At 38.5% G+C, this 12,478-nt stretch overlaps 1 protein-coding gene across 4 annotated transcripts in view; it reads left to right on the top strand.

The window, feature by feature from the left end:
* Nucleotides 1-10,366, top strand: part of PRDM1 (PR/SET domain 1) — a 103,113-nt gene extending 92,747 nt beyond the window's left edge. For all 4 annotated transcript variants that reach the window (XM_020779606.3, XM_072998302.2, XM_020779431.3 and 1 more), the window contains exons 4-7: nucleotides 1,511-1,763; nucleotides 7,176-8,224; nucleotides 8,762-8,890; nucleotides 9,346-10,366. In XM_020779606.3, the coding sequence (XP_020635265.3) occupies nucleotides 1,511-1,763; nucleotides 7,176-8,224; nucleotides 8,762-8,890; nucleotides 9,346-9,921 (2,007 nt within the window). In that variant the 3' untranslated portion in view covers nucleotides 9,922-10,366. The remainder of the gene's footprint in view (nucleotides 1-1,510; nucleotides 1,764-7,175; nucleotides 8,225-8,761; nucleotides 8,891-9,345) is intronic.
* Nucleotides 10,367-12,478: the final 2,112 nt, after the last annotated feature.

The following is a 12,478-nucleotide window of genomic DNA, read 5'->3' as shown; positions in this document are numbered from 1 at the left end:
TTTTTTTAAAGACAGAATACAGTAAATTGTATTAGCACTGAAAGGTGACTGGAAAGCACTTTATCTGACCTCAAAAAGTAGCTTCCATTTGTTAGAGAAGTACGCAGCAGTGGAACTCTTTAGTTCCTGGAAGTTTGCAAACTGGAAGTAACAGACTCCTCCTGAAAGCACAATTCTTCAGGCTTTGTTCCATCTTTCTCATAACAAGAACACCGCAAAATCTCTCAGGCTTCTTTGATGAACCCACATGTATTTCCTCGGCCTCAAATGACAGGAAGTAAGAAAGTGAGTCTGGTGTTTACTGCATGTGTTAAAAGGCTAGCTTTGTTGCTGTACTATTTTTTTAATGCCTTCTCAGTTGATTCTTACATGAAACAGCATTCAAATGAAGCTGAAGCTTAAATTGCATAATAAAAAGCACAGTGGGACATGGTGCGGGTTGCATTTGGACAACAGAAAACCAAATCAAATCCTTTCCTAGCTGTGACACTTAACTGGGTGGCCTTCTGGAAATCGCTCAACTGACTGCTGAAAATAAATTGAAATAATGAAGTATATTGCCATTTACCCATAGTTTTAGAAACAATACAGGAAAGTTTTTTTTTTTTTTTTTTTGATTGTGGTGATTTGGGGAAACATAACAAGACCTACAGGTTCTAGAAAATATGCCATTTCCCTCCACATGATAAACTGAAAGCTTTTATTCCCTGAGAAGAATAAAATGTTTGTTCTACCCAGCATTCCATGGGTGCAGGGTTGTAAAGAGCTTTCTTTACTCATTTCCCTAATTTCAGGGTCATTTTGGGAAACAGAGATATGTGAAATCACTGCATTGCTTATTCTTCTGTCATCTGCAACAGAGCCACATTTTCTTGAACGTGCCTATTGAGAAAGGAAGGCATTTATCTTACTGTCATAATCTGGCCTCCTTCCAAATTTCTACTTAGTTATGACATGTATTGTACAGTTCTTCTTACTCCACCCAGTCGTTCAACAAAAGGGCTCCATTCCAGGTAGGAGCAAGTGTTACTTCAGGACTTAGGGTGGTGGATGTTTGCATATTTAAAACTTGGGTGGTGGTAGCAGGAAACTACAAGTGCAAAGACTACAGTATTGAGATGGGGGAAAACAAGTAAGTCTTAAGTCTTGGTTGTGACATAACAAGGCTAATCAGTCTTTACAAAAGTGACTCACCATATTATTAGTAGCACACAGTGAGTTGATAATGCCACTCGCTCCTTGATGAGCAGTCCTAAAGTATACATTCTTAAAGTAGAGACACTGAATGCTGAAGTAAAGTAGTATTTCTTTTTCATTTGAATGCTGTTGCAAATTAAAGAATTAGTTACACAAATAACAAAAAAACAACAACACCTGATTTGTAACTTTCTAATGGTGTAGTTAAGGTATTGCCTAACCCAGAACTTTGCTTCTCTGAATGGATCCTATGACTGTCTTTCAAGCAAGGTTGTTTCTATTATTGCCTTTCACAGTCTCCTCTTTCCTGCAGATTTATTCTGGTGGTGAACTCCTGCACTTCATTGATGGATTTAATGAGGAAAAGAGCAATTGGATGCGATATGTAAACCCAGCTCATTCCGCTCAGGAGCAGAACCTGGCTGCTTGTCAGAATGGAATGGACATCTACTTCTATACCATTAAACCCATCCCACCAGGCCAAGAGTTGCTTGTGTGGTATTGTCAGGACTTTGCAGATAGGTTGCACTATCCTTCTACTGGAGATCTGGGGATGATGAATATCAGTAAGTAGATTATAAGCATCCTCACCTGCAGACAAAACATCCTAATTACACATCCTTCAGCAATGGGGTCTGACTGATATGGTGCATAATTATGTGAATGAGTCATTTCTAATGCCAACACAGATTGCAGTAGAAGGCATTTTAAAGAGAAAAGATACCCTTCTGATTAAAAGCACTACAGCTTGGCATGAGAAACAATCATGTCTATATAGTGTTGGGGAACTTTGGCTGCATGGCCACCTGAACATTCAGTTTTGTGATTTTGTGAGGTTGTCCATCTTTTGTTCCCACGCTGCCAATACAGTTTTTGTCCTATCAGACTGTAGGAACTCACAAATGATTATAAACATGCCAGGTAGAAAACTTAGGCTAAAAATGATAAACAACATTTTTAATATAGTGGTATAGTTCTCATACCTCCATGACAAGCAATTGGAGCTACTGGGGAAATCTATAGACATTATTACACAGGTGATTTTTTTTTTAAAAAAAGTGGTGATACTGTAATATATTTGCTTTGAGAATTTGAGTTGGGAAGCTGGGTTTTCTTAAAATTCTTCTATGTCAGAAGGATTCTATGTCGTTTTCATTCTATTTTTCCTAAATTTGTATTTGCAGAATCAGTTGTCTCTTGTTTCATATCATAAAATTGTTGTAACATTGGCTTTTCCTCTTTTAATATGGCCCGTATCCTGTTCAAATTACAGTGTGGGCGAGGGGAATTACCAAAGTGGCTTTGTCTGTGCGCTGTGGTCCGGTTACATATGTGCTCATGTGAACAGAAACCTAAGCCATGCATGTGACCAGTTCCCACCATATAGCCACAGCCACTGTGACGATTGATCAGTTTGTTGCACAGTGCATTTATCAAATTCATGGTCACAGAGTATGCTGACAGTCATTAATTTAAATGGTTTTTTAAAACAATCAAATAACTTTATGCATGGAGGATAAGTCTGTTGTTAATGGTTTTTAGCCATGATATCCAAATGAAACCTCCATAGTTAGAGGCAATGTGCCACCAACCATGACTGTGTTTTGGGAGACAGCAACAGGAGAGAATATGGCTTTTGAGGTGTCCTGAAGTGTCTGTGTTGAAACAAGATACCAGATTAGACGGATGTCCTGTTCTGATCATGTAGGACTCTTCTTCAATTCAGATCTGTGTTTAGCTTATGAAGTTCATTAGGTGTTGCTAGGAAAATCAATCTGTTGGTAGCTTATTTTGCCAGGTTGTTGAGTGGCTGAAATGTCACTCTTGAATTCCTTAGAGGAAAGACGGATAATACCTCAGATCAGTTGAGGCTGGAGAATAGCAGTGCTGGACTTATCGGTCATTGCTACTGTGCTTCAGAAGCCAATTAAAATATCAGCATGTAGATGTATTTAGCCCAACTGACTGCTGTGCAACTAACTAACTAACTAACATGCAGTGTCCATGGAACAGTAAACGTGAACCACATATTCAGTCAAATGTTCCCTATGGAATATGAAAATTCTCCGTGCAGCAGAAGCTCCTTGGTTTCCTATAACCAACAGCAGACCACCCAGCACACGCAAGGGCCTTGTTCATCATGGTCAAGCTCTTAAGCAGACTTGGCTCAGAACATGCATGATGATCCATTTAGAAATAAATTATGATGTCATGTCATGGTAAATATTAGTCTCTATTCCTAACTTCTGTGGAAATCGTTTTTACTTCGGAACTTCTAGGTTCTCTTTCTTCTAGCAAAACAGGTGTCTTATTTAGAACAAAAAAATGTGAATCAGCATTATTAAAATTCATCACTCAAAATGTTCAGCAGCATTGACTCTAGAAATGACTTTGTACACCCACAGCTATTTTTGAAGTCTCAAGGGAAAGAATTAAAGTAAAATCTCTCAGGCAGCTAGCAGGGGATACGCAAAGAAAATGGTTTTTCAAGCTAAATTCAAGGAGATCATTACATTGCCCTGCTAGCTGCTGTATAGCTATGCTGGTATAAATGCTCACTGGAGTGAGTGCAATGTGTCATGAAAACATAGTAATCTTGAGGTTTATATATAGCTATCATCTTTTCAGTTACATAGAAGAACTAAGAGGAAAGTGCCCAATTTCAAATTAGTAGCTTTAACCTTTAAATCCCTAAGTGGGTTGAGGCCACATTACCGGAAGAAACACCTCCTTCCATATTATTTACCTGTGCAGACTCTAAGGTCTTCATCTAACACTCTCCTCCACGTGGCACTGATAAATGAGAGATGGGTGATGGCAACAAGGGAGAAGGCATTTTGAATGGTGCTATCCTGCCTGCAGGATGCCCTTCCTAAAGTGGCTCACCTGGAGCCTGTGCTATGACCTTTTCTGGCAGCAGATGGAGAATCTTTGCTAGTGATTTTGTATCAAAGACCTTCAGCTTTTTATAAAATTCCCTGCTGTTTTTTTAATTTTTTTATTACGGCATTACTGTTTGGTCCCTCCAGTTGTCATTATTGGATTGTATATTTACAGTGCCCAGATAATTTTCTTTATTGGATGGTTTCAAAGTACGTTAAACAACAACAACAAAAAAATTGTATGTGCAAAATAAGGCAAGGCCTCAATGGAAACTAGTTAAATTTCGTTCTGAAGTCAGCAGTGGTGAACCTTTCTGCCAAGATATTAAGATTCCTCTTAAATATCGTGCTTCTGTGGAAAAGGCCATTATCTCTGTTAGAATAGTTCCATCAACCACAGATTCATCCTCCAGCTTGTAGCTTTTTGTAAAGTTAGATGCTTGAGTGAATTGTCCTTTCATCTCCCGCACTACATATATAACATGCTGGGAAATCAATGTTACATGCTTGCATATCACAAAATCACTTTTTTGTTAAAAATCTGTATCCATATTCATACCGTGATGTATAATTATTGACTCCTACTTTCCCACCACAAAAAAAGGAGGGGTGAGATAGCTTGTGCAGATGAGGGCTTGTGCTCCTAGGATATATCCGTATACAAGACTGAGCACAGAATATATTATAGGCAAGGAATATGTACAGACTCAAAAGACTTCCATGCTTTGCTGAATGCAAAGTGTGTACTCTGGACCACTGTGTGTGGACCAGTGAGAAGGAGTTCTGGTTTCTATAACATAGCCAATAGTACTGACTTTTCCTGTGTGTTCATATTTTTTTAAAAAAACAACAACATGAGTAATCATTTTAGCTTTCCATCTGCCTGATAAGACTCCATAAGATGGCTTCTTAAGCATATGAGATGGTAGTATTTGTTGAGCAGGCATCCCAGTTTCCAACACTGTGACCACTACCCAGGCCTTCCTGTGAAGTTGGAAAGTGGCATGCAAGGTGTCAGTTTCTAGTGCGAACAAAACAAGGAGGAGGACCTGCTTATTGTGTGCAGGCAGCTGCTGCATCCCTTCAAGAAAATAAGGAAGAGCAAAAGAGAAAATTCTTACTGTATGTGCAATCGGAGTAAGGATGTTGATTTGTGACTAACAGACAAAGCATCCCTTTGTGTGTCTCCTTGATAGTTGTGTTGTTCACTCGTGAGTGCAAGATACTCAGGCACCTGTTAAGAGTGATAAATATTTATTTGCATGAGGTGGGCAGGAGGAAACAATTCCTGTCTCCTTAGAAAGTCCAGTGTCAAGTGCCACGGATTTTTAATTGAATATTTTGAGGGTACTGATATACAATATGCTAACATAGTAGAAAAGCAAACTGGTATTTTGTGGGTCTTCAGTCCCTCATACTAGTATAGCACATTGAAGACACAATTTAGATACGTAACACACATGTCTTTTGGAGGGGGTGTGTGTTGTTTTTTTTCTTTTCTTTTTACTTCATAGTACTGCACTCCCAGTATGTGCGTAATGTAAAGATGTAAACAGGTAGAATAATTGTCTTTAAAGTTTGGGATTACAAACCAGGCTGTAGTAGAAGCACATACGTATATAAAAAGAGTGTATATAAAGAGGCTGTGTGTCTTGTTTTCTCACCACAGAAACACACTTAGAAGGGGAGACCAGTCATACCAACCCAAACTTGTTTCAGCAATGTATGTGTAGCAGGAAAAGGTTATGCAGACCTGAAATATTATGGGATAGAATTAAGCACATGCTAAATGTTTCTGCATATCTGTTTCTACTGTAAAATGTGAAGGCATACTTAAAACAGGACATAGAATTAAGCTTACAAAGGAAATTCCATTTTCCTTTGATGAATCATTTAGTTCCACAAAAGCAGCGAAGGGAGTGTTCATTTTCTATAATTTTAAGAAAAAAATCTCTTATGATAACTGGAATGGTTGAGGAAGCTTTAGGGCTAACAAAAATAGCACTTCCCACCAAAGAACTTTAGCTATGAAAAAACAAAACAAAACTACAAATAAACATGTAACTTAATATACTGAAATGTCTATTTTGTGCAAAATACACCAATCTCCATATAGACACAAGATGATACCAGCCAAATACTGTATTGCAAAATGATAATGTTTGCAAATAATTTAACCAAGTTGGTTTAGATATTCTGCAGTGATACAATTTTACACCATTCAGTAGTGAACCAATATGAACGTTGTTGAAACTCTAATTCAGTGGATGAAATCCAGTTGTAACTTGCAACTAGACTCATCAAATTCCCACTGATGCAATGAGCCTGTTCTAATTGTGACTTACTACTGGATGTCAGCCAGTTACAGCCACTGAACAGTAATGAACTGCTGATCAGATTGAAGAAAGGGTTTTATCTAGGTTTCTGAAAGTTATCCTTCCTCTGAAAACAGTGTCCTGAAAATATATGAAGCCAGGTAACTGGGATTTTATATTTTGTATGACTGGATATTATTCATTCCCATGTTACATTTCAAACAGACGAATGTGTTTAAATCTTCCCCTTGTGTCACTGTCGCTTCTTCCCATGTTATGACATGCAATGCAGCTATCTGGGAAGAGATTAAGACCTTGGAATACATTGGTTTGAAAACCAGGAAGAGGACTGTATGAGGACTAATTCTGAGAACTAGCTTTCTCCAAAAGAATTCCCTTGTGACCAAGAGCTATTTTGATAATTTTAAAATAGATCCAAGTGTTCTGTAAACAATTTAATCCCATATTTAAGAAAGCAATTATGAAGGTGGAGACAGGAATAAATGGAAAAGCAGGACACTGACCAGGCTCATTATCCAGGGTTTAATTAGTAGTTACTGACACGTATTCGCCTTGTGCTTGACCTGGTCCTTGTCATCCCACTAATGTTTCAGTGCTTAAGATTTACCTCATTTTTAAGAAAAGGGGGCAATAATTAAGGTGGTTTCAAAAGGTTTCTCTTTAACAGGAACTTACAATTTACATAGGTAAGTTTGTGTGTTCTTAAACATATTTCTGTTGTCTTGAAACATTCACTGCCTTTTTTTGTGTGTTTTTCCAGCTCAAAGCCATATTAACCCAAAGCAGCAAACCAGTGACAAAGAGGATCTTAATCAGAAAAATGTTCCCAGAAGAGAACACAGTGTGAAGGAAATCCTGAAAACTGATTCTACTAATCCTAGAGGAAGGGACTTATTCTATAGTCACATTTCTCCTCAAGAAAATGACTCAGAAAGCATGAGAAAAAATTGTAGCCCTGAGAGGCCCTTCTATCCTCGAATTGTCTACCCAATCCGACCTCATGTTCCAGAAGATTACCTGAAAGCTTCCCTAGCCTACGGAATTGAGAGGCCTAGCTACATTGCCCACTCCCCAATCCAGTCTTCAACCACACCAAGCCCTTCAGCAAGAAGTAGCCCAGACCAAAGTTTGAAAAGCTCAAGTCCTCACAGCAGCCCAGGAGTTACAGTTTCACCCCTAACATCTCTTACTCAAGAGCACAGAGAACCTTATCCTTACTTGAATGGACTCTATAACTCAGAAGGATTGGGGTCATATCCTGCATATGCACCCTCGAGCCATCTCCCGCCAACTCTTCCCTACCCCAAATTCTTCTTGCCACCCTATGGTATGAGCATCAACAATTTCACCCTCTTTCCAAGTGTGTATCCTTTCTACAGCAGCTTGCTCAGTGGAGGAAGCATTTCTAATCACATGTTGAACTCATCCTCTCTTCCAAGTTCGCTGCCCTCTGATGGGAGCCGCCAGCTTTTGCAACCCAACCATCCAAGGGACTTCCTCATTCCAGCACATAACAGTGCCTTCTCCATCACAGGGGCTGCTGCTAGCATGAAAGATAAGCCATGCAGTCCAACCAGTGGATCACCCACAGCGGGCACAGCAGCCACATCAGAACACATCATGCAACCTAAACCTACCTCGGCAGTGTTGGCTGCCACCAGCAGTGAAGAAGCCATGAATCTCATCAAGAGTAAGCGAAACATGACTGGTTACAAAACTCTTCCATATCCACTGAAGAAACAGAATGGGAAAATAAAGTATGAATGCAACGTCTGCTCCAAAACATTTGGCCAGCTCTCTAACCTGAAGGTAAATCTTTAAAAGAAAAATAATTTCTAGACAGTTCTTATGATTAACCACAAAATCTTTTTGCTGCCTTAGGAAGGCCTGCATTTCTTCGACTTGATAAAGAACTTGCTTTCTTCTGGGTATTATAGTCACCCACCTACCTTTAAGGCACTGTATTTTGGTAATGTAACTTTTCCTACATGCAATGTCTATGATTTTGCATCTTTAAAGATCTGAAGATAATCACACAGGAAAAAAGGCATTCCATGAGGGCTTGGTTTGTAATTCTCTGCAGCAGTTCAGCAAATCAGGTGTGATGCGACTGCAGCAGGCCTATTGAATTAGAACTTACCTAGATGTTGGCTTATCATATCCCCACTGATTCAGTGGGTCTGTTCTAGTTGCAACTTAGTACTGGTTTTCAGCCAATGTCTTAGAACATTTCTGTTTTTATCACTCTTTTATAATGGCTGGTATTTTAGGTACTCAATAAGTACATAATAATATTTTATATGCTATTTTAGCTGCTTTTGTAAGACTGCATTTTTTAAAAAATAGGTTCATCTTCGAGTACACAGTGGAGAAAGACCATTCAAGTGTTCTACTTGCAATAAAGGGTTCACACAACTGGCACACCTCCAAAAGCACTATCTGGTACACACAGGAGAAAAGCCCCATGAATGCCAGGTACGTAGCAATTCATATAGAATGACATCTTGACTTTAGTGCAAAAATGTGTTGTATGTACATAAAGGAGATCTGATGACACAGCTTCATCACTACTTGCTATCAGTTCCCACTACTCAAAACATGAAGTGTTACTCAGTTTTTTAACAACTGGGTTTCCTTTTAGAAATAGCAAATGTCACATGATAAATTGATCTTTGCAGCAGAAAGGTTTCCTGGGGTGAAAGTCCTGTGATTAATTCCTGGCTGCTAAATGTCTGAAAGATGGGGTGTTGAGTCATTCTTTAGTCATCCACTATTCATCATGGATTTAATACATTCCATTTTAAATGAGAGATGTATGTGATCATTTATGTTTTTAGAGGGTGGCACTTTTTTCATTTTTCTGAAAAAAATGAAATTTTAAAATCAGACTTCTCCTCCTTCAATATTTTCATTGCGTTTTCCCTGATTAGGTCTGCCATAAACGATTCAGCAGCACAAGCAACCTGAAGACCCATTTGCGGCTCCATTCCGGAGAAAAGCCTTATCAGTGCAAGCTTTGCACTGCTAAATTCACCCAGTTTGTGCACCTGAAACTGCACAAGCGGCTGCACACCCGAGAGCGCCCGCACAAGTGCATCCACTGCCATAAGAGCTATATCCACCTCTGTAGCCTCAAGGTCCACTTGAAGGGCAACTGCCCCGTCATCCCTGCATCTAACCTTTCAACTGAGGACCTGAATCGGATCAATGAAGAGATTGAGAAATTTGACATTAGTGATGGTGCAGACCGGTTGGAGGATGTCGAGGACAATGTAGACATGACTTCTGTGGTGGAAAAAGAAATCCTTGCTGTGTTTAGAAGAGAGATTGAAGGAGCCACACTTAAAACCTCATTGCAGAGGAGCCTGGGAAATGGGCGTGTCTCTTCTGGATGTAATCTTTTTGAATCGCCAGATACGTCCTTTGTGAAGTTGCCTCATGGTCATCCACTACCTCGGGGACCTATAAAGGTCAAGCAAGAAACAGTTGAACCAAGAGACCCTTAAATGCTGTGGGATGTGTGTGTGAATGTAGATGGATGAGAGTGTATGTGTGCACCTTTGCATACTTATGGATTTGTATGTGCGACAGAGAAATGATTCTTTTTTTTCTTTTTCTTTTTTTTTTAATTTATGACTTGGCAAGTCAGGGTGCCTGTAGCAATTGCTTGTACATAGTGTCAATGCTGCAAAGCAACCTTGGCTTATTGTAGTTTCTCTAAATCCAGTTAAAAGAAGGAACTCCAAAGTTGTTGAATTCTCAGGGCATAAAACAAGGCAAGGACTGTGTATTCTGCCTCCCTTAACTTCCAAAAAAGACAATCTCTTAATCATTTTCCAGTAGTAGTACTCCATAATTTATTATGCAACTAACCATTCAAAAAGCAATAGATAGAAAATATTTGCAATGAGAGAAGCAATCATTCTACGTTTGGATATAAGTGTTCTCCCCTCCCACCTCCCTGCCTCATCATCACCTTGCAGCCATCCTACACATCTGTTGAACAAGACAAGGAGAGAAAAAACCCTGACATGGCTGCCAGTGGGGAAAATGTTACATACCTGCTTCAGAAATGAGGTTTTTGTTTTGCCAAAGGTAGATCCTATAAATCCCTTTAGATGGAACTGTGGTGAACCAAGTGGCTTTAAGTAGGAAATTACACCAAAATATATGCTGCAGTCAGAGGTCATGCTGGAACATAGACGGATGAGAGATTTCTGCCTATGTAGTTCTTCCACATCTAAGATGACTAGGAAAATTAAATGCTCTGCCAGAAATCATGTATAAAAATTCGGGGGTGGGGGTGGGAGATTATTCTTCCTTAATTTTAAAATACTGTTTTTCAAATAGTTATGCATCACAACATTTTGAGCAGTAGAATGTCTCCTACCACCACCAAACTGTTTATTACTCCAAACATGCTGCCTGCAAAGTAGGGTATTACTGGGGGCGGGGGTTGCCAGTAGAGCCATATGGAAGGATCTGATTTCCAGATTCCATGGGGAACATATGACAGATTTATTTTCTGCCTGTTCCCCTTCTGTCTATTGTGTTTTCCTGGCTTTAAAAAATCCATAACAAAGTCCTTTCTTAGTATACTCACATGATACTCTTTCTTTCATCTCTCTCCCCCCCCCCCAACCATTTTCTCTATGACTCAAGATTTCTCTCAGTATTTGTACATTTTGTGGTTAATTTAATTAAAGATGAAGAGGGCATTGCAAAATAGCTGAACAACAGTTACCTCATTGAGTGTGTCCAGTGATATAGAAAATGCTGTTTTATCTAATGCTTTGCTACTTTAGAGAACAAACCAAAATGCGCAGAGGAGAAGATGGCATGCACATTCTTTTCTTTTTGTAAATCTTTTTCTGTTTTGTTTTGTTTTGCTAAGCCCAAAGATACCATGTTGGCATATAAATTGTAGCAAAGAATACATGTATATTTATAGATATTTATACCAATCTGCCGTTTGCGTGCATGCATGTGCGCATATATTTTTATACCACTTAAGTTTGTGAGCCAAACTTTATAAGATAATGTTTTACCTAGTTTGCATCACCCTCCCAAAGACAGAAATTATCAGCCTCAAACCCAATCAGTTATTGATAAACATGCACACAAATAGAAGAATTGATCCCGCACACTCTTACTGACATAAACAAGCTGATTTACTTATTATTTCTATTTAAAAGAAGAAGCCCAAAGAATTATGTGAAGATTCTGTGGCAGAGTCTTTTATTCTTGTTCAAGATGAGGAGAAAAGAAAACCCCACAATCCAGATGTTTTTAACAGAACCAACAAGCTGTTCTCAACTGTTTATGGTATGAATATTATACAGAATGGTAAAACTAAGGTGAGCTACTTGAGGTGGTTCAGGAAGTCTGCTGTAATATCTTGATCTTCTTAAAAAATGTATTATATACGTGCAACAGAGAAGAACCAGTATTACACACACTTCTCCATGATGTGTATATGTATTTGTATCTCATAATAGTCTTAAGAAGTTAGACAGTTTCCAAAATGATATAACTATTCCAATACCTTCTTATTTGGATCATCAAATACATGTATGGTTCAAAAGTAGCCCAAGAAATATTTTAAATAAAGCTTTTGAAGGAAGGATTTACAGTTCATTACATTTCTGCTCCCGTAAATTGTGAGGCAAATATGTTTAAATGTAGCAATGTTTCATAAATGTAGGACTTCATTGTAGGATAAACCAAAGTACCACTACCCTTATCACTGGACACACACTTGCTTTTATTATTTGCCTGTAGTGCTTTCATGTATTTAATACAGATTTTACAAAGATTTATATGCATCAGCTTTAAAATTTACTCCTTTTCTGTCAAATTGTCTCCTCTCCATTTAGGAATTTTACATGTGAATGTAGCAACAACCAGTGTTTTTTTTTTTTTTAAAGAACAGGCTCTGACCAAAGTTAACAGGCTTTTTATTTTGCTAGAACAAACTATCTTATGTTTACGTACAGGTTTACATTGTTATTTATGTGCAAAAATGTCAAAATGTAAATTAAATATAAAATGTTCATTGCTTTA

The sequence above is a fragment of the Pogona vitticeps genome, chromosome 1 (genome assembly GCF_051106095.1).
Source record: "Pogona vitticeps strain Pit_001003342236 chromosome 1, PviZW2.1, whole genome shotgun sequence".
Lineage (NCBI taxonomy): Eukaryota > Metazoa > Chordata > Lepidosauria > Squamata > Agamidae > Pogona > Pogona vitticeps.
This window is presented reverse-complemented; position numbering and strand designations above follow the sequence as displayed.